Genomic DNA, 23,096 nt, shown 5'->3' with positions numbered 1-23,096 from the left:
AATGTAATTCACCAAAATGCCTCATAAAAAGTTTTTTTCAGAAAAATGTTTTGTTTACTATTGTTTTAGATAAATTCTCAGACACAGCGAATAAGGAAAAATGCCTTCAAAAAATGTTATTTCGCAGTGCATATTTATCATCCAGTAAACCGTTTGCTTTAAATGACGTTTCCTATCTTCTGTTTCAATTTAATCCCATATTTTCCCTGTACAGGCTGGTGCATTTTCGATGGGATTTCAGGGTATCTTAGAAACTACTAAAGATATGATAAATCTAACACCACGTTCTCGACCTCGATTTTCATGGCAAACTCGACTGTCAAATCAGAAATTTGCTATCTTCATTTGTTTCTGAGTTACAGGGCGTTTCTCGTTATTGTGACACTTTTGGACATGTCTGTATCTCAGCTGTTAAATAAGTTAGAGTTAACGTGAAAACTGCTCTAGACTAATTCTTTGGCGTAAAATTGAATACCGGTATTAGATTTTTAGTAGGTCTTAAGATTCCGGAGTTATGACCCAAAGTTATAATTTTTTAAATAGAAATCGTAGCCGGTTATGACCTAAAAAAATGGAGATTTATTTTTGCTTTTCAGCAATATACCACATGCTATAGTTATTTTTCCAAACACAGAAGATACGGGGTGTTTTATATATAAATTCGATCCTTTTTTACATTTTAACATGTCTGGCTATGAAAATACATACAAAACTATAATTCTTACTTTTACAAAACTCATATCAGTTGTAAAAATATGACGTTTATTTAAAATATATATTACAGATAAGAAAATACAGAGTTATCAAATTTCTATTCCACTTCGACTGAATAAAAACTTTTAAAAATGACAGCTAAATGTTCAAATTGCCGTCCCTCAACTGTCACACATTTCACGCATTTTCTGGCAACGCTTTGGGTAGCATTCATTAAATGTACCTATAGGTATTTGAAATATTATTAAAAGGAATTTTAAATATAATGTCTTTTAGAAAACCCCAAAGGAAAAAGTCCAACGGACTCAAGCCAGGTAACCTAGCTGGCCATCTGATCGGTCCGTTNCTAGGAAACATGTCTCTGTCATATATAAATAAAATAAATGTCTCGATAATTTTAACGATTCACAAGAAGTCGATATAAACAAACAAATATACAACAGTCCACTCCACAAACAAATTAAACATTAAACATATAAAAATATGTAAACATAGTTAAACATTGCTATAGCACGAATAAAATAATATAAAAATAATAAAACTTTGAAAGTCATATTTAACGTTTGTAAGAACAATTGTAGTTTCTTTAAATTATGTTTGCACTGTAGGCACTATGAAAACTAACGCTAGGTAACCCTGTTATAAATAAGTAAATAATAAATAAGTTTGTATTATTTTTTAAATTTATTCGCGCTAATAATAATGTTGGACTATGTATATGTAATTTTTATATGTATGTTTATTTGTTTTTTTTTTATATATGACTCCGATCAGATTTAGTTTTTTTATGTGTGAACCTATTAGTGAAAATTGTTTTAAAAAACTGTATTTTATGTTGTGAAAAAAATAGAAAGTTTTAACCAATGAACAAATATTCCAAAAAACTCATTGGCAGAACGAGCAGTCCCATTGTAATAATTCATTACAAAATTTTATGAGCGTTCACGAAATATTAAAAAAAAATTGATTTTACATGCGGTGCAGAGGAATTATTAATATCTAAACTAAACTAACCAATTATGGTATTAGAGGGACACCTTTAAATTGGGTAGTCACATTCATGGAATATATAGGCATCAGTATGTAAATTTCCATCATTTCGACCAACATATAGTGAGAAAAGTAACAGTAGAGTGCTTAGATGTAAGTATGAGTGTTCCTCAAGGATCCACCTTACTATTATTAATTTTTTCCTTTTATACATACAGGATGATTCACAACTTATCCAAGAAAAATTTGAAAATAGATGCATCATGAACAGTGGAGTCAATATCGTAAAAAAAAATTATAAAATCCTTATAGTTTTCGAGAAAAAAATTATTGAAGTTGTAGTATTTTCAACCTTTACATCGCCGGGCTATTGTAGTCTCTAGCGCCATTCGCCCACGTGCCACAGGCGAATCCGAATACTGCAATCCGATTTTAGTATTATCGTTGTTGTGATAGTGTTTACATTAGTTTTTCAAGTGTAAAAAATGGCTTACGGGTGTAGCAACTCGGGAGTTTATGGATATCGTTTTAATTTATGGTGAAGCAAGACAACATTTATGTTATGGCGAAGCATTTGTGTTATGGCGAAGCAAGACAACATTTGTGTTAGTTTGTAGAAACTGGGTAAGACGGGCCTAAATGTGTTTACACGTCGGAGGACAAAATTTTGAACAGTAGGTAGGTATTAATTAAACCCACAAATTAATTTTATTAATTAATAATAGCAATAGCGGCAAAAGCAGTTGCATTTGCTGATATAAAATAGGTGTTATCAAATTTTATTTATTTCTTTCCTTAGGAAATTCTTTTAAATTTTTTATCTGTTCATTTTTTATTACACTTTGCCATCATGACGGTCGCCAACTGCATGCGTGCAGAAGTGTATTTTTAAATTATTTTCGAATTGCCCTTTTCAATTTTTATTTTACAAAATTGTATTTGTAAAAGTCCCCTGTACATTCAATGTTTTTATATATATATATAAGTTCTGAATCGCCCTGTATATGATATTGAGCACATTTACTTCATTTTAATATGCGTATGCGGATGATAAATCTTTAATAATTTTTACTACATCTGATAAATTAATCCAACAGAACTGTAAACAACCTTTGACGTCGCAAATAATTATTTTTCTCAACATAAATTTTATATGAATACTAAGAAAACTCAGTTGTACGATTTCACAAGAGATAAAAGGATCTGACAATTTAAATATTAATCTCAGTAATAGGTACCAATTTTAAATGCGAGGAAACTGTTAAGTGTTTTGGAATTCGCCTAAATGTGAAATCATAACATCAAAAATATCTTCTTTGACATATTAATTTCGAAAACTTAGACCATTTTTTGTTTCTGAAAACATTTGGTTTTTGTAAAGAGGTTTTTTACACAGCTTTTTACGTAGAATCTAGTACCGTACGCGACATTTTTCTATAACTTCCATTTTTTCAATTATAATATACACTTAGGTATATATTTTTAAATTAAATAATTTTCAATTTTTGAAATATTTAAAATTTCTTGAAAAAAGAAAACAATAAAATAATATAAAACTATATTTTTTTTGTTATTCAACTGTTTTAGAAAAATCGTGTATGCCATAGGATTCTACGTAAATAATTGTGTAAAAAAAACTTCATCACAAAAATAAAATGTTTTAATAACCAAAGAGAAACTATAACGCGTCATAAAAACGTTCAAAATTGCAAAATTGATAAACATCTTGAATCTCTTATACTAATCAAGATATCGAGATGGGGTTCTCGCCTTTTCCCGAAAATTGAATCTATAACGTCTAAGCCATTTATTTTTCTATATTTTAGAGAAATGAAAGCCCCTATAAGTGCCAAATTTGGCATGCCCTACGGATTGGGTCCATGCCATACATCCACATTTTTTAACCATCCATAGTGATAACATTACTCATAAATCTTCCACTGGACGTCCATCATCCTGATACTACTTCTTCAAAATCAGGTTTTTAATATTATTTTTACGTTTCCCAACCAATTCCTTGTATTTTTAATTACTTACTTCCTTTTCCCTAAACTATTTTCTTTACGTTTCATTATCATGTCAATTTCTTCCAACATACTATTATTTTTATTATTAAAACCTTTTATATTTATAACTGTAAATATGCCAAGTGATTGTTGCTTTACACATTTTAAAATATGTAACTTACCGAACTTTTTTTTCTTTCTACAGAATTTAAACCACCGTTCCATAAATTATCACTTCCCTTAATGGCTAGCGACCTAGTAACTGAACTGAAGTTATTGTTTATATTATGACGTTGTACACAAGGTCATCAAAAGGACGTTAATACTTGGGAACATATATTTAATAATACTAATATGTGTTATTATATATTTTCTATGATCACTAACATTAACTTTAGATTAAACTCAGATATTTTATGGAATAGAGAAAATAATAAAGGAAAGTAGTATTCATTTAACGTAAAATAGGTAGGTAAGAGATTCTGCATACTTTAGAATAATTCGTATAACATACCCATGCCCTTCAACCAATATTGAGTTATATTATACAGTTTAACTGAAAAATATAAATAAGCAGTATAAATTATTATTTATAGATTATTTCCTTATTTCTTTTTATTTACAATGGATCATGGCACCTTAAAAAATGTTCTATTGTCCTATAATGTTAATTTTTATTAAAATATATTTTTTTTATTATTTACTTGTAACCATTTTCTGTCATTTACCATTTTTCTTTTTATTAGGCTCATTAATAAAGGCATCTACTTCCAAATGCCGAGTGCACCTTTGCAAAATCCAATATGGCGGCTCTAATATGTTATGGCGCCTGAAAGCTCTCAATTTTTGTGAAAAAAAATTTAAAAACACAAAAGAAATTTTGCCCTTATTTGAAGTTCTATATCCAATGTATTTTTGACCTCCTAAACACGAGTCCGGTATTAGAATTAGCTATCACATAAGATTTTCCATCTAACTTCAAAGAAACTGGTAAAAAACAGGAAAAAATTGCGAAAATGTACGAGAAAGAAAAGGAAACCTGCATTTTTCATATTCTTCACTTCTTCAATGAGGAAATGGACCCGCGGAATCCAAATCTACCTCCAGAATTAAGCTGGCACGTCTCAGCTATTTCTAACCTCAAAAATATCGATCATAAATCGACATTTAAAAAAAAAATTCAAATTTTTTAAAAAGTGCTACGGATGTACGCCAAACTTAACGAACGAGGATTTTCTAGGTCACTGATTACGAATCTGAAGTCAGCTATGTAAAATTTAAGATGACGAATCCAATATGGCAGACGATATTTACGAAAATCAACCGACCTACATCAAATTAGGTACACATGTGTTTTCGGGGTCGCTGATGATAGATAACCTTAAACAGACTTACAGACTTTAAACAGCTTGAGAGAATTCTACAAACACCTCAAGGTGCTTAAATATTTTTATATTGATGAAGCAGAAGTTAAATATTGGTTTCTATTTTTTCCAGGTGACTCCCTGAATCAAATCCAGGGATTTGAGGAACATATTGCACTTCCTAACTTCGGTACCGATAAAGCAATCCACAGCACAACTATTCCAGTTCAAAATTACACCGTAACCATAGTCATAGTTATTTAGAAAAAGGCCATACCCAGAACGAAGGCGATTCCGTGCATAGCCTGATAGAACGCGCCTCCAAAAATATTCCAATATATTTACCGGACCAATGGCAATGGTATACCTTGGTTCGCACTGTCAAAAGAAATAATCCTCAGTATAAGGTTCGGGAAATGGCAAAAGAGTTTATATTCGATTTAAAAGATTTGCAACTACAGACTCCTCTAAACTGGGATAAGGACACTAATACCGAAAAAATAAAATAGCAGAAAATTAAAATTATAGAGACAAACCCGCAGTATCCGGACACATATACATATCTCGATACAAGAATAAATTTGCTACAGAAAGGAAGAAAGACAATGCAGAAAAAAACGATTACTTAATGAAACCCTTATTATATCAAACTTTAGTTCCGATCAAGAAAACACTTTATTTTTTTTGCAACAAACTGATTATACATTCTCAATACCACGACTTTTTTCAAGGACCTTACAGTGAAAATGTAAGGGATGAGGTAGATTCGGATAATGAATAATTATTATTTTTCACCATTTAAATTTTAAAATTAAATTTTCACAAGTTTTTTTCTTGTCCTGTAAAAAGTAGTAAATGTGACAGCATACTTCTGCATTAACCGAGCGACATACCAAAACTTAGTATTTTATAGATTATGTGAATAAGAGACGTATTATCCATTTAAGCTTATGAACACATTTATGTGTTACATACTACCTCATAAATAAAATGTAGAAAAATACCATGATATTATGTCAAATGTCAGCCAGCGTGTGGTTGATAGCAAGTACTGTATGATGGTCTCTGGTTACCTCCGTTGACCAATTAGGATGAATTGCCATAATAATTACATGAGCGAAACTTAATGTTAACGGAAATGCATTATTTGTAAATAAAAAATTTCACGCCGTACCTTTCCAGAATGTCTAGGTCAACATTAGTGTATGTATCGATAATGGGACTTGTACAAAATATAATAGAATACATGTCGGCATCACTCTTGTAACCGCTTATGAATTCGCAGCCACCCAAAGAACTGTCACCGTCGATCCTTCAAGAGCTTGTTTTTGTTTTTTTTACAGAAATATTTAGAGTACCAAATTGTTATCTTTTCAGGGTTAAGTTGTAGTCTGTGTGTAAAAGGCCATCATTATCTAACTTTTGTAAATACTTCCTTATATGGTCATGTTTGGTAAAACGTAAACTCATAGGATAGAAACGCGCAAGAGAACGCCCATGTGAAAGTAGCAAAATTAAATGCCCGGGAAGCAACCGCATCATTCAATTGATGAAAGGAGGTTGCTAAAACTAACAGTGGCGGACCGTTGGTTCCTATTTCATAACTTGTATAACTGCTCCCATACTTTAGTGTTCGAAATCGTAATAAATAGTGGAGCAAACCAATCCCTATGCCCACCCCGTGTCTCCGACATACATAAATTTCTAGAAATTAACACGTGACTAAAATTTTAAAATTTATGGGTATTTATTTATAGGTTCTGTAATAATTTTAGTAAACAAGCTTGTTAGAAGCGTTAACGTTATAAATCACAACAATATAGGTTAGTCTGTTAAACAGCGTCACTATACGACACAGACCTTCGTAAGTGTACAATCTAGCACTTTTCATTCGTAAGGCATTACCTGGACTACCGAGACCGTCTGAAAAAGAACGTGTGTTTAGTAAAATTATCGACTTATATAGAGCAGCTTGCGCGTTTTGAAATATTGGCATGTGCCCTTAAAACATGATTTTGCAACGATATTAACAGTAATTTCAGCAACACCTTTCCAATTATAGAATTTCTTTCAGCTCATTTTCTCAACAAATACTTTTGTTAATTTGTTAAACTAACACAATTTACGCTACTTTGAAGATATTAAGCTAATTCACATAGTTCTTAAATATAATCCCAAATTTTCTTCTACTGAAATTACACATGGGTATATTGGACCTTATGTACTTTGGACATAAGTGCAAAAAAAATGGCTTCTTTGTCATGACCTGAAATATTGCGATATTCTGGCAATATTAGAAATATTTAAGAAGTTTCAAACCCCAAGTGACAAATTAATAGAATTATTTTATACAGGGTGATTAATTNAAATGGACCAGCCTGTACATATAGTAACGATAAGTTTATTGAAATCCATAATTTCATGACCGAAGTTATTTAAAACAAAATAAAGTGACTGACTTTTGACTTCCTGCTAAAGTAGAAATTCCGAGTTAAAAAAAATAATAATTTAGATCCATCTTTCCATCTACCAACTTTATGTTTTCTTTGTATTTAAAAAAGTTTTACTATTTATCCTTGTTTCAAATTTAGTATAATAAAAAAATTATGTGCGTGATAAATTTCCAAATTAAACTAGTTAAAAATAATAACACTGACTAATTGTCTATTTTCGATCTCAAACTTTTTGGCAAACATATACCATCGTAAATGAAATGTATCCAAACACAATCAAAAGTAATTACATAGAGGACGTATTTATTGTTATAGCTAAATTATATAAACCGTCATACTTTATTGCTATTTTACTACACGCCAGGATAATGAGGCAGTCATGATTATCGCGTCTTGTCTAATTTTTAAGATATATGTATTTAGGTACTTAAAAAATATACTTTCCTTAACTAAAAAATACCAGAATGGAACAATCCTCATATAATTGTCCAATATATACAGGGGATTTATGTATAGTTATTAAAATAAAGCATGTGTACTAAGTAAGAAAAAAGTATGTATTTAATTATAATTTTCTTCAATGTTTTAAAAATTTAATTTAAATTGTTTTAAAAATTGGAAATGATATTCTTACCTCTATCAAACATTTGGAATAATTCTGGATCAAATATTTCTTTCAGTTCTCTTAATTTATTTTTGTCATATTCATACCTATCTGGTTTTTAGCAACTATTCTTTCTTTTTCACTTTGCTGCTGCGTTGTTTTAATGCAGATATATCTGTTCATCTGTTTGTAAAGCGTCTGCTGTAAAATTTATAAATTTACATTACACGTAAACCTAAACGCTCTTGCATGTCGGATTGTAGCATGGCATTTGCATTTTTGTTAAATATTTAACTAACTACATGCCTTTCCATTTAAAAAGATATGAAAATTGCGGAAAAGTACTGAATTTGTTAAACGGGGCAGCAAAAGGAATATTAAATTTTATAGCATGCTGCAGTTTGAAGAAATAAAAAAGTAAAATTATTGATAAATCAATTATTATAGAGATATAAATAGTATAGGACAGATAATACTTATATTGCAGTTCTTTCCTTAAAATAATGTTCTAAGTGTAGCGATTATTTATTTTTCGAAATAACAATTTATTTTATGATTCTAGTAGGTTAAAACTTCTCACTGTTATGGATAAATACATTAAACTAATTTATGAAATTCTTCTTTATTGCCATTTTTACACCAGCGTTAATTTATAATGTACTGGGTTTGTACGAAACATGTGGGTTTGTTCATCCACAAACAACAGTCTACCTCCCATATTTTTTTATCTTTGTATCTAGAAAAAATAAATGACTAAAATTTTAGATTTATATAAAAAATATAATTGATTGTTCCATTTCAAAGATATAATCTAAACTTTTGTATTTTTTTAATGGAATACTGGGTATTTATCGTTTTTTTTATTTCTCTCTTTTTTATGTTTACAATAATATATACATGTCATATATTTACTGATCCTACAAATACTCAAGACCGCCCACTGTGTGGGCATGTTTTCAGCTGTTAAATTTATTAATCAAACCTTTAAATTCAGTATTTAAAAAAATATCTTATTATAAAAGGCGTTTTATACAATTTTCATCCTGTTCTATACAAAGAACATAGGTATATTCCAATCGACATTTTTGGCCTCATTGATAGTACTAACTTCATTAAATATTTTCTCCCTTAAGTCAGATAAATTAATAGATCCTCCTTTGTTTATTATTTTTCAAAATCGCCGCCCATTGCGGATCATAAACTAGTCACTTCATAAGAAAAAATTATTTAAAAACTGTTCCTTAATGTGAAACGCAATGAAAAACAATGGGATTGTTTATACAGATATTTTTCTTAATGAAAGAGATATGTAGTGACTGAAAAAGGATGTTTTTATTTATTGAAAAAATAAACAGCTGTATGTACATTATTGTACATCGATAAAACTATTAATTTTGTCCTAATTAAAAAGATGCTGTAAATAGTAAAAACGAAAAAACGTAATTACAAAATTATCAAACACGGAATCTAACGTATAGGTACTTTATTTATAAGATAAACTTTCGCAAAATCTTGAAAATCATTGATCATGTTCGCAGATTTGCATAAAATCAGCGGCAGAAGGAAAACACTCTTGGGGCGTTTTTCTTAAAATATGCTACATCACCCGTAAAACGAGGACAAATGAAATTAATTTGATAACCTTTAGTAAGTTACAGTGACGCAATATTTACTTATTGTGGTAAATTAAGAAGAAATGTTATGAACCACAATGTTGGGATGGAATACTGTCACATAAATTTCATGGTTTATGGGGAGTAGTAAATTACTTTTCATGACATAACCAAATGTGGAGAATATTATACTCATTTCACTAACGTGAGAGAGTGCATATTAAAATTTATTGCTAACGTGTCTAGCTGATACTTATTGCAAGTCTTGTTTATTTAAAAAAAATGAATTTTTACTTAAAGAGAGTACCTCAGAAAGAAGTGACAAACAATTTTTTTTTATATTTTTATATACTAATAGCTACACTTAATACTTATGCTAATTATTTTATCAGTTCCATTCATGAACCGTAGGTTTTTAAATTTTTGTATTTTTTCGAATTTTCAAAATAATCTAAATAACTAATAGGTTAAAGCATAAGTAAGTTAAATCTGAACGAGGTAAATACGAAAATAATAACAAATTAAATGTTTACTTAGTTTTATAATCTTGTAAAATAATTATTAATTTAAATAGTAAGCTGCTTTATGTAACTAGGAAACATGTCTCTGTCATATATAAATAAAATAAATGTCTCGATAATTTTAACGATTCACAAGAAGTCGATATAAACAAACAAATATACAACAGTCCACTCCACAAACAAATTAAACATTAAACATATAAAAATATGTAAACATAGTTAAATATTGCTATAGCGCGAATAAAATAATATAAAAATAATAAAACTTTGAAAGTCATATTTAACGTTTGTAAGAACAATTGTAGTTTCTTTAAATTATGTTTGCACTGTAGGCACTATGAAAACTAACGCTAGGTAACCCTGTTATAAATAAGTAAATAATAAATAAGTTTGTATTATTTTTTAAATTTATTCGCGCTAATAATAATGTTGGACTATGTATATGTAATTTTTATATGTATGTTTATTTGTTTTTTTTTTATATATGACTCCGATCAGATTTAGTTTTTTTATGTGTGAACCTATTAGTGAAAATTGTTTTAAAAAACTGTATTTTATGTTGTGAAAAAAATAGAAAGTTTTAACCAATGAACAAATATTCCAAAAAACTCATTGGCAGAACGAGCAGTCCCATTGTAATAATTCATTACAAAATTTTATGAGCGTTCACGAAATATTAAAAAAAAATTGATTTTACATGCGGTGCAGAGGAATTATTAATATCTAAACTAAACTAACCAATTATGGTATTAGAGGGACACCTTTAAATTGGGTAGTCACATTCATGGAATATATAGGCATCAGTATGTAAATTTCCATCATTTCGACCAACATATAGTGAGAAAAGTAACAGTAGAGTGCTTAGATGTAAGTATGAGTGTTCCTCAAGGATCCACCTTACTATTATTAATTTTTTCCTTTTATACATACAGGATGATTCACAACTTATCCAAGAAAAATTTGAAAATAGATGCATCATGAACAGTGGAGTCAATATCGTAAAAAAAAATTATAAAATCCTTATAGTTTTCGAGAAAAAAATTATTGAAGTTGTAGTATTTTCAACCTTTACATCGCCGGGCTATTGTAGTCTCTAGCGCCATTCGCCCACGTGCCACAGGCGAATCCGAATACTGCAATCCGATTTTAGTATTATCGTTGTTGTGATAGTGTTTACATTAGTTTTTCAAGTGTAAAAAATGGCTTACGGGTGTAGCAACTCGGGAGTTTATGGATATCGTTTTAATTTATGGTGAAGCAAGACAACATTTATGTTATGGCGAAGCATTTGTGTTATGGCGAAGCAAGACAACATTTGTGTTAGTTTGTAGAAACTGGGTAAGACGGGCCTAAATGTGTTTACACGTCGGAGGACAAAATTTTGAACAGTAGGTAGGTATTAATTAAACCCACAAATTAATTTTATTAATTAATAATAGCAATAGCGGCAAAAGCAGTTGCATTTGCTGATATAAAATAGGTGTTATCAAATTTTATTTATTTCTTTCCTTAGGAAATTCTTTTAAATTTTTTATCTGTTCATTTTTTATTACACTTTGCCATCATGACGGTCGCCAACTGCATGCGTGCAGAAGTGTATTTTTAAATTATTTTCGAATTGCCCTTTTCAATTTTTATTTTACAAAATTGTATTTGTAAAAGTCCCCTGTACATTCAATGTTTTTATATATATATATAAGTTCTGAATCGCCCTGTATATGATATTGAGCACATTTACTTCATTTTAATATGCGTATGCGGATGATAAATCTTTAATAATTTTTACTACATCTGATAAATTAATCCAACAGAACTGTAAACAACCTTTGACGTCGCAAATAATTATTTTTCTCAACATAAATTTTATATGAATACTAAGAAAACTCAGTTGTACGATTTCACAAGAGATAAAAGGATCTGACAATTTAAATATTAATCTCAGTAATAGGTACCAATTTTAAATGCGAGGAAACTGTTAAGTGTTTTGGAATTCGCCTAAATGTGAAATCATAACATCAAAAATATCTTCTTTGACATATTAATTTCGAAAACTTAGACCATTTTTTGTTTCTGAAAACATTTGGTTTTTGTAAAGAGGTTTTTTACACAGCTTTTTACGTAGAATCTAGTACCGTACGCGACATTTTTCTATAACTTCCATTTTTTCAATTATAATATACACTTAGGTATATATTTTTAAATTAAATAATTTTCAATTTTTGAAATATTTAAAATTTCTTGAAAAAAGAAAACAATAAAATAATATAAAACTATATTTTTTTTGTTATTCAACTGTTTTAGAAAAATCGTGTATGCCATAGGATTCTACGTAAATAATTGTGTAAAAAAAACTTCATCACAAAAATAAAATGTTTTAATAACCAAAGAGAAACTATAACGCGTCATAAAAACGTTCAAAATTGCAAAATTGATAAACATCTTGAATCTCTTATACTAATCAAGATATCGAGATGGGGTTCTCGCCTTTTCCCGAAAATTGAATCTATAACGTCTAAGCCATTTATTTTTCTATATTTTAGAGAAATGAAAGCCCCTATAAGTGCCAAATTTGGCATGCCCTACGGATTGGGTCCATGCCATACATCCACATTTTTTAACCATCCATAGTGATAACATTACTCATAAATCTTCCACTGGACGTCCATCATCCTGATACTACTTCTTCAAAATCAGGTTTTTAATATTATTTTTACGTTTCCCAACCAATTCCTTGTATTTTTAATTACTTACTTCCTTTTCCCTAAACTATTTTCTTTACGTTTCATTATCATGTCAATTTCTTCCAACATACTATTATTTTTATTATTAAAACCTTTTATATTTATAACTGTAAATATGCCAAGTGATTGTTGCTTTACACATTTTAAAATATGTAACTTACCGAACTTTTTTTTCTTTCTACAGAATTTAAACCACCGTTCCATAAATTATCACTTCCCTTAATGGCTAGCGACCTAGTAACTGAACTGAAGTTATTGTTTATATTATGACGTTGTACACAAGGTCATCAAAAGGACGTTAATACTTGGGAACATATATTTAATAATACTAATATGTGTTATTATATATTTTCTATGATCACTAACATTAACTTTAGATTAAACTCAGATATTTTATGGAATAGAGAAAATAATAAAGGAAAGTAGTATTCATTTAACGTAAAATAGGTAGGTAAGAGATTCTGCATACTTTAGAATAATTCGTATAACATACCCATGCCCTTCAACCAATATTGAGTTATATTATACAGTTTAACTGAAAAATATAAATAAGCAGTATAAATTATTATTTATAGATTATTTCCTTATTTCTTTTTATTTACAATGGATCATGGCACCTTAAAAAATGTTCTATTGTCCTATAATGTTAATTTTTATTAAAATATATTTTTTTTATTATTTACTTGTAACCATTTTCTGTCATTTACCATTTTTCTTTTTATTAGGCTCATTAATAAAGGCATCTACTTCCAAATGCCGAGTGCACCTTTGCAAAATCCAATATGGCGGCTCTAATATGTTATGGCGCCTGAAAGCTCTCAATTTTTGTGAAAAAAAATTTAAAAACACAAAAGAAATTTTGCCCTTATTTGAAGTTCTATATCCAATGTATTTTTGACCTCCTAAACACGAGTCCGGTATTAGAATTAGCTATCACATAAGATTTTCCATCTAACTTCAAAGAAACTGGTAAAAAACAGGAAAAAATTGCGAAAATGTACGAGAAAGAAAAGGAAACCTGCATTTTTCATATTCTTCACTTCTTCAATGAGGAAATGGACCCGCGGAATCCAAATCTACCTCCAGAATTAAGCTGGCACGTCTCAGCTATTTCTAACCTCAAAAATATCGATCATAAATCGACATTTAAAAAAAAAATTCAAATTTTTTAAAAAGTGCTACGGATGTACGCCAAACTTAACGAACGAGGATTTTCTAGGTCACTGATTACGAATCTGAAGTCAGCTATGTAAAATTTAAGATGACGAATCCAATATGGCAGACGATATTTACGAAAATCAACCGACCTACATCAAATTAGGTACACATGTGTTTTCGGGGTCGCTGATGATAGATAACCTTAAACAGACTTACAGACTTTAAACAGCTTGAGAGAATTCTACAAACACCTCAAGGTGCTTAAATATTTTTATATTGATGAAGCAGAAGTTAAATATTGGTTTCTATTTTTTCCAGGTGACTCCCTGAATCAAATCCAGGGATTTGAGGAACATATTGCACTTCCTAACTTCGGTACCGATAAAGCAATCCACAGCACAACTATTCCAGTTCAAAATTACACCGTAACCATAGTCATAGTTATTTAGAAAAAGGCCATACCCAGAACGAAGGCGATTCCGTGCATAGCCTGATAGAACGCGCCTCCAAAAATATTCCAATATATTTACCGGACCAATGGCAATGGTATACCTTGGTTCGCACTGTCAAAAGAAATAATCCTCAGTATAAGGTTCGGGAAATGGCAAAAGAGTTTATATTCGATTTAAAAGATTTGCAACTACAGACTCCTCTAAACTGGGATAAGGACACTAATACCGAAAAAATAAAATAGCAGAAAATGAAAATTATAGAGACAAACCCGCAGTATCCGGACACATATACATATCTCGATACAAGAATAAATTTGCTACAGAAAGGAAGAAAGACAATGCAGAAAAAAAGATTACTTAATGAAACCCTTATTATATCAAACTTTAGTTCCGATCAAGAAAACACTTTCTTTTTTTTCTGCAACAAACTGATTATACCTTCTCAATACCACGACTTTTTTCAAGGACCTTACAGTGAAAATGTAAGGGATGAGGTATAGATTCGGATAATGAATAATTTTCACCATTTAAATTTTAAAATTAAATTTTCACAAGTTTTTTTCTTGTCCTGTAAAAAGTAGTAAATGTGACAGCATACTTCTGCATTAACCGAGCGACATACCAAAACTTAGTATTTTATAGATTATGTGAATAAGAGACGTATTATCCATTTAAGCTTATGAACACATTTATGTGTTACATACTACCTCATAAATAAAATGTAGAAAAATACCATGATATTATGTCAAATGTCAGCCAGCGTGTGGTTGATAGCAAGTACTGTATGATGGTCTCTGGTTACCTCCGTTGACCAATTAGGATGAATTGCCATAATAATTACATGAGCGAAACTTAATGTTAACGGAAATGCATTATTTGTAAATAAAAAATTTCACGCCGTACCTTTCCAGAATGTCTAGGTCAACATTAGTGTATGTATCGATAATGGGACTTGTACAAAATATAATAGAATACATGTCGGCATCACTCTTGTAACCGCTTATGAATTCGCAGCCACCCAAAGAACTGTCACCGTCGATCCTTCAAGAGCTTGTTTTTGTTTTTTTTACAGAAATATTTAGAGTACCAAATTGTTATCTTTTCAGGGTTAAGTTGTAGTCTGTGTGTAAAAGGCCATCATTATCTAACTTTTGTAAATACTTCCTTATATGGTCATGTTTGGTAAAACGTAAACTCATAGGATAGAAACGCGCAAGAGAACGCCCATGTGAAAGTAGCAAAATTAAATGCCCGGGAAACAACCGCATCATTCAATTGATGAAAGGAGGTTGCTAAAACTAACAGTGGCGGACCGTTGGTTCCTATTTCATAACTTGTATAACTGCTCCCATACTTTAGTGTTCGAAATCGTAATAAATAGTGGAGCAAACCAATCCCTATGCCCACCCCGTGTCTCCCACATACATAAATTTCTAGAAATTAACACGTGACTAAAATTTTAAAATTTATGGGTATTTATTTATAGGTTCTGTAATAATTTTAGTAAACAAGCTTGTTAGAAGCGTTAACGTTATAAATCACAACAATATAGGTTAGTCTGTTAAACAGCGTCACTATACGACACAGACCTTCGTAAGTGTACAATCTAGCACTTTTCATTCGTAAGGCATTACCTGGACTACCGAGACCGTCTGAAAAAGAACGTGTGTTTAGTAAAATTATCGACTTATATAGAGCAGCTTGCGCGTTTTGAAATATTGGCATGTGCCCTTAAAACATGATTTTGCAACGATATTAACAGTAATTTCAGCAACACCTTTCCAATTATAGAATTTCTTTCAGCTCATTTTCTCAACAAATACTTTTGTTAATTTGTTAAACTAACACAATTTACGCTACTTTGAAGATATTAAGCTAATTCACATAGTTCTTAAATATAATCCCAAATTTTCTTCTACTGAAATTACACATGGGTATATTGGACCTTATGTACTTTGGACATAAGTGCAAAAAAAATGGCTTCTTTGTCATGACCTGAAATATTGCGATATTCTGGCAATATTAGAAATATTTAAGAAGTTTCAAACCCCAAGTGACAAATTAATAGAATTATTTTATACAGGGTGATTCATTAACAATGGGAAAATCGAAAGCTGAAGATACTACACGTGAAATGGTGACCATTGGCGCAAACATGCCTTATCCGAAAGTTGATAGTTTCGGAAATACAGGGTGTTGAAAGTTAAAACGTTTTTTTGCGATTATTCTAAAAATATGTAGGTTAGGAACTTGAAAATTTGTGAAACTATATTTTTTTAGGCGACCGATAAGATGCGTGTTGTAATTTCAGCATTGCTCGTAGAGGGCGCCACTTACGACCAATTTTATCGAAAATTTAGTTAATAACTTTTTACCCTGTTTGTCTGACATGAAACTTGATTCAAAAACTGAAAGAGCAATCATTTTTCCATTAATTGTGTATTATTGTTTCATTTCGGTATCTCGATCCGTTTTCGAGAAAATTCGATTTAACGAACACTATGTTTTGATAATACGAGAAATTAAAAGCAATCCCAATATGTTGTTTCAATCTCGAAGATCCCTCAGAAAACGTGTAAAGTGTATCAGTGTCAACGGTGGATTCTTCGAACAATTACTTTAAATCATAATTACGTGTTTTATTTGTTTGATTGTTAATTGTTGTTATAACACGAAAAACACTTGGTTTGTTTCGCTTTTAATTTCTAATATTATCAAAAGATAGTGTTCATTAAATCGATTTTTCTCGAAAACAAATCGAGATACCGAAGTGAAACTAGAGTACATATTTAATGAAAAAATTATAGCTCTTTCAGGCTTTGAATCAAGTTTCTTGTTAAATATACAGGGTAAAAAGTTATTAACTAAATTTTCGGTAAAATTGGTGGTAAGTGGCGCCCTCTATGAGCAATGCTGAAATTACAACATGCATCTTATTCGTCGCCTAAAAAAATATAGTTTGACAAATTTTCAAGTTCCTAACCTACATATTTTCAGAATAATCGCAAAAAAACGATTTAAAATTTTAACTTTTAACACCCTGTATTTCCGAAACTATTAACTTTCGGATAAGGCATGTTTGTGCCAATCGTCGCCATTTCACGTGTAGTATGTTCAGCTTTCGACTTTCCCATTGTTAATGAATCACCCTGTATATTTAAATTTATAGAACAATATTGACTTTTATAGTAATTAAAAAATTAAAATTATATCAATATTACTGAGCGTGCACGTTAAAGATAATTTCATGTAAGCGAAGTAGCCTGGCAACAGGATATCACTCAAGAAAAATTTGGTTATGGTTAAATTAATCCAAAAACTGTATTTTCTATCAAAACCACTTCTTGCGTGAATTTTGGGAGACATCAATAAAAAATGATGGATGTTATTTATGAATTATGATACTCTTTGATATGCGTATCGTAAATTTTAAATGTCTTCCTAGTTTTTTCATAATTTTATTTCATGTTATTGACTATCAAAGAGTAGATATATGAACCTTTACATGATATAAATTAGAACTTTTAGAATTAATTCGAATTAGCTTAATATTTTAGAGTAACGCAAAAGTACAAAAGCTAATAGTATAAAATATATAATTTTATAAAAAGAGCACATATAATATTTCAAAATAATAAACGAAAGCTGATAACATATCGGAAAAATAAAAAAAATCGGTAGAGCTGACTGAAAATATAAAAAATATATATTTTTAGATAGAGACAAACTACAAAAAATATACACTGCTTTGAAATACATTGTAAATAATTTAACAAACTGGTATTCAAATTTAACTCGTCAAAACTGTTTTTTAATTCCACGAAACTTCAAAATAATTCATTGTTCAATGATTTTCTAATAAATTCAATTCTACCAATCTTTTAGAAATCAACTGAATCACCTTCTCCTAAATTATTGCTTAAGTTTACAACAAATGAATATTTTAACTGAAACAACATACGTGCATTTATAAATTTATAATCATTTTCTACCTTATTTTATTCTGAAAGGATCTATTGTAATTATAATAAGTTGTACATTCCCCAAATTTGATTCAGATCTGCATTCAACCCCTTTAGAACAAATATGTATTTTCTTGGGAAAATCAGCAATAAAAACATAATTACTTTCCTCATTTCTTGATTTTGATTCATATATTTAAGATAGTATTTGTAAGCAAAACTTTATGTGAATTTTAATTTGGCCATTGACATCAGACTGAACTGTTTATTTATACAAATATCCTTGATTCTTTTTATAGAGACAACACCCACTCAAAATAAAAGTTGGAAATAAAAACAAATCTCTGGGCAGTTTCAGTACTGTTTAGATTTTTCAGAAGTAGGCGATTACTGTTTAAAAATACATGATGGAAAGTGAAACTGTCTGTAGTCCTGTGTTACAGACATTATGCATTCGGTGTTGCACTATAACATTCTTATTAAAATAAATCAGACAATCAAACAACTGTATTAACTCCCAATCACCGGATACTGTAATAGGTAGGGGTATAAAACGGAGATCTGTCAATGTGAAAGGGAATTAGAAATGATTTAATTGGTTAGGTCTGGTTTATTTACTTGTATTTAAAAAATCCAAACATAGGTGAAACTTGGCGGACAGAGAAATCTCGAGGAATTCAGACAACTCTCAAAGAAAATATGCAGGTATAATTAGAGGTTCCTAAATGGTTTCTAAATGGTTTCGGATAGTAAATAAACCAGACAACAAGCGATTAAAAACACAAATACCTCTTCAAATCAAATATATCAAACACATACTTACAGTTCCATTTCTGTTAAATTTGTATGATTCAAATGTCTGACAAGTGTATAAATTTACTTGAAATATACTGTGATACAGAATATATAAGGATGTTCGAGAACCAAATAAATATAAACGAAATCTGCTAATGATTTTTCTTTCGGGGAAAACAGCGTTATGTGTGATTTAAAATGTTTTGCCGAAACATATTTATTTTAGGATGACAGAAGTACATTCCATGGAATGTTTTTTAGTATTCGCCAATTGTTAATGAAAATTCGTATTTTTAATACTAGATATAGTATTTTTATTACTTAAATAAACTCTACTTTATTGTAAAGATATTACGCTAATGCAAATAAATTTAAAAAAGCCCCAAATAATCCTATCAAATGGAAGCAAACAATGTCCTTCGATACTAAAAATCTCTACAAAAATCTATACATTTTGTCAAAAAAGTATCCGGAATTTATCAATAAAACACAATATATTCAATTAATTTTCAAATTTTTTTTGTTTCCTTGCAAATAGGGTTCATTTGAAGCAATACACTCTTTCCAACGAATAACCCATTCATCAAAGCATATTTAAACGCATATTCCGTTAACGACTTCAACTGCTTCAGCGATTTTTGTTTTATGGGTTCTATCGACTTGAAACGTGTCCCATTTGAGTTTGGGAAAGAGGAAAAATTCAGCAGGGACCAAATTCGGCGAATACGGTGGCCCTTCGATGATATTCGTTGAGTTTTAGTAAAAAATTCATTCACAATTATCGCTTTGTGTGATGGTGCATCATCGTGGTGCAAAATCCAAGAATTGTCCTTCCATAAATCTAGTCTTTTGCAGGGAATACTCTCTCTCTCTCTTTCAAACACCTCATAACGCCCAGATAATATCTTTTGTTGGCTGTTTCTCTATCCGGAACGACTTCTGTGTGTACAACATCACGATAGTCAAAGAAAGCAATCAACATGACTGATTTTTGATCAACTTTGACGTGATTTTTTTTTTTGTTTAGGCTCATTAGAAAGTCGCTATTCTGAAGCTTGTTGGATCGTTTGCATGTCAAACTAATAAACCTATGTCTCGTCATCTGTTATGATGTTATACTCTTTTTGGAGAAAATTCAGCTCTTTTGGAACCAGTCGTGCTGCAACGCGTTTCATACCCAAATCACAATTAAAATGTGTAAACTGATTCGTGAGATATGTTTAGTTCATATGTCACCACTCTCAAACTAAAATGATGGTTTGCAAGTACTATTTCCTTCATTTTATCGATTTTGTCTTCAGTCGAAGACGTTGAAGGACGACCAGAACATTTCAAAACATCAACCACTTCTCAACCATCTCTGAATGATTTGTACCATTCTTATGCTTGAGTTTACGATAAAACTGTACCGTACGTCTTTCCCAACATTTTCAACGATTCAGGAGAAGAAATTCCGTTGGTAGCACAAAATTTTAGGCAAACTCTTTGTTCAATAATATTATCCATACCAAAAATCGCTGAATATACTGTAAGTGAACTAACAAAATTAACCGATGTAAACAAACTACATGACAGATGGCACTTAAATTATGCGTCAGTCATAGACCTTATAGATTACTAGGTCTATGGTCAGAGTAGAATACAGTGTTACCAACTGTTCATTGAAAAAGAAATTTAAATCTACTTTACGAGGAATTTTTAAATGACAAATTCCGGATACTTTTTTGACAGAATGTATCTTACTTCACAAACAAAATTCGTAATAGTTGATATTGCGGGAAATAACTGGACTACATGTCCCGATTAGAATTAAGTTATTCTAGCAATATTAATAGAATACCTGAAGAGGCAAACTTTCCTAAGTAAAACGGGGAAATAGCAAGACAGTAGTATAGTGGTTATTTGTGCGTCTTGGTTTTTGTCACGCCCGATGATAGAACAACAAAAATACAAGATTTTTCTTTGAATGTTGACATTATATTTTTACAGTTTCATTGTCAGGGATGTAATATTCACATATTATATTATTTTTAATTTTTATTTTAGATTATTATTAAGCTGATATAATTCAGTTCTAGTTGTGGCATGTAGCCATGAAATAGTTGTTTCTCGCAATATTAGCACTTAGGAGTACTGTTTCTGGAGTTAGATGTCTTAGATTCATTTGATAGGATTTTGATTGTACTTGAATTAGCTTGATAAAATTATTATGTACCTGCTATTTCTCTCTCTGGGGTTTTAAAATGTATATACCTTTCAAAGTGAATTGCAGTAGTAAAAATATTTTACAATCTTTTTATTAACAAGTGAAGGATCATTTAGTGTGTGCTTAAAATCTAAGAACAAAGTCCTTTTAATTGTAAATGAATTTCAACTCTTTCGAATCATGTTAATTTAAATTAACAAAATAATCTAAATTAAAACATAACTGACCAAGTTACGAATTTGTAAATGATTTGTAATATACTTTTAAANTATTATTGCTAGTGCAATTTAATGGTAGTTGGGACATGTAATCCACAGAGTAGTTTCCTGTAATATTAACAGTTAGATTAGGTTAGATATTTTTTTTCCATAGATTATTGGTATCAAAGAACATTGTTTGACTTCACTTGAAAGGATCAATTTTTTTTTTAATTTGAATTACCTCAATATGTTTATAATAAAAATTTGAATTAATAATAAATCAACGTTGATAACGTAAAATCTGGATACCAATGGAATCTTTATATCAAAAACAATACTTTACACGAAATTTAATATTATTTCTGTTTTCAGGAGTATCACAATTAAGTTAAGGAAAAATGAAAGACGTTTATTTGTAGTTAAATTTAAAATCTAAAATTTCTCCAAGAACTATTTTCACAGCAAATTAACTTCTACAATTTATTAAAAATATGCAGCAAAATAAATTTTGGTGACCTACAAATACTCGATGCAATCACTTTTAAAATATGTATTTACTTGAAAAAATAATATTTTCCGCCGAATCAAAAATTCATCAGTGATTACTTTTACACTGATTACTTTTTGTACAAAATATACATACATTACTGAAGTAAATTGGTGGAGAAAATAAAATATTTGTACAACTGTTATAAATTATTTTGCAACAAACTGATAATAACAATAGGAAAAACGATACATCGAATTTATTTATTTTTTTTAAGTTATAAAATTGTGACATTATTTCCATAGCGATAATTATATCTAAGAGTATGGAAAGAATAAATTCATTTTAAAAGTATTTCTTCCTCTAGTAGATTTTTTTGAAACAGTATGCCTTCTTTATTAGTTAATTTAAAATCATAAAGAGTAAATCCTCCAAACTTTCAATAAATAATGATTTGAGCTTACCGGAACGAATTAAATAAATCAAGGTAGAAAATAGCAACCTTCATTCTGAAAAGAAGAATCCCTGTCATATTTCTACCTAAAATCTAAAAATATATCCCTGAGCCATAATAAATAAAATAAATTATTATTTCGCTCCCTTAATATTTCATTGTATAAATACCAACACAACTTTTGCTATCTATATTTTGTTAAGGTCAGAAAAAAATAGTTGTAATCAATACACACTTCCTCACATCTAAAAATACACTTGTCACGTTATTAATTCGATGGTCTGTGAAAATATATAAAAGTATACAAAAGATGCTAAATCTGAATACATAATTTATGTGTAAATATGGATAACTCCGCAATTCAAGGCGTATTGAA

General features: G+C 29.8%; 1 protein-coding gene across 3 annotated transcripts in view; it reads right to left on the bottom strand.

Annotated features, from left to right (window-relative positions):
- LOC108906670 overlaps nt 1–23,096 on the bottom strand; it is a 68,711-nt gene that overhangs the window by 33,559 nt on the left and 12,056 nt on the right. The window contains exon 3 of one of the 3 annotated variants that reach the window (XM_018709989.2): nt 16,251–16,268. The exons of 1 other annotated variant lie outside the window; for it this stretch is intronic. In XM_018709989.2, the coding sequence (XP_018565505.1) occupies nt 16,251–16,268 (18 nt within the window). Of the gene's footprint in view, nt 1–6,934; nt 6,985–16,250; nt 16,269–23,096 lie in introns of those variants that run through there. One more of the 3 variants, XM_023454226.1, reaches the window with a different exon arrangement.

This window comes from Anoplophora glabripennis, unplaced genomic scaffold (assembly GCF_000390285.2).
Source record: "Anoplophora glabripennis isolate ALB-LARVAE unplaced genomic scaffold, Agla_2.0 scaffold185, whole genome shotgun sequence".
Lineage (NCBI taxonomy): Eukaryota > Metazoa > Arthropoda > Insecta > Coleoptera > Cerambycidae > Anoplophora > Anoplophora glabripennis.
The sequence above is the reverse complement of the archived record's forward strand: the minus strand, read 5'-3'. Positions and strand labels throughout refer to the sequence as shown.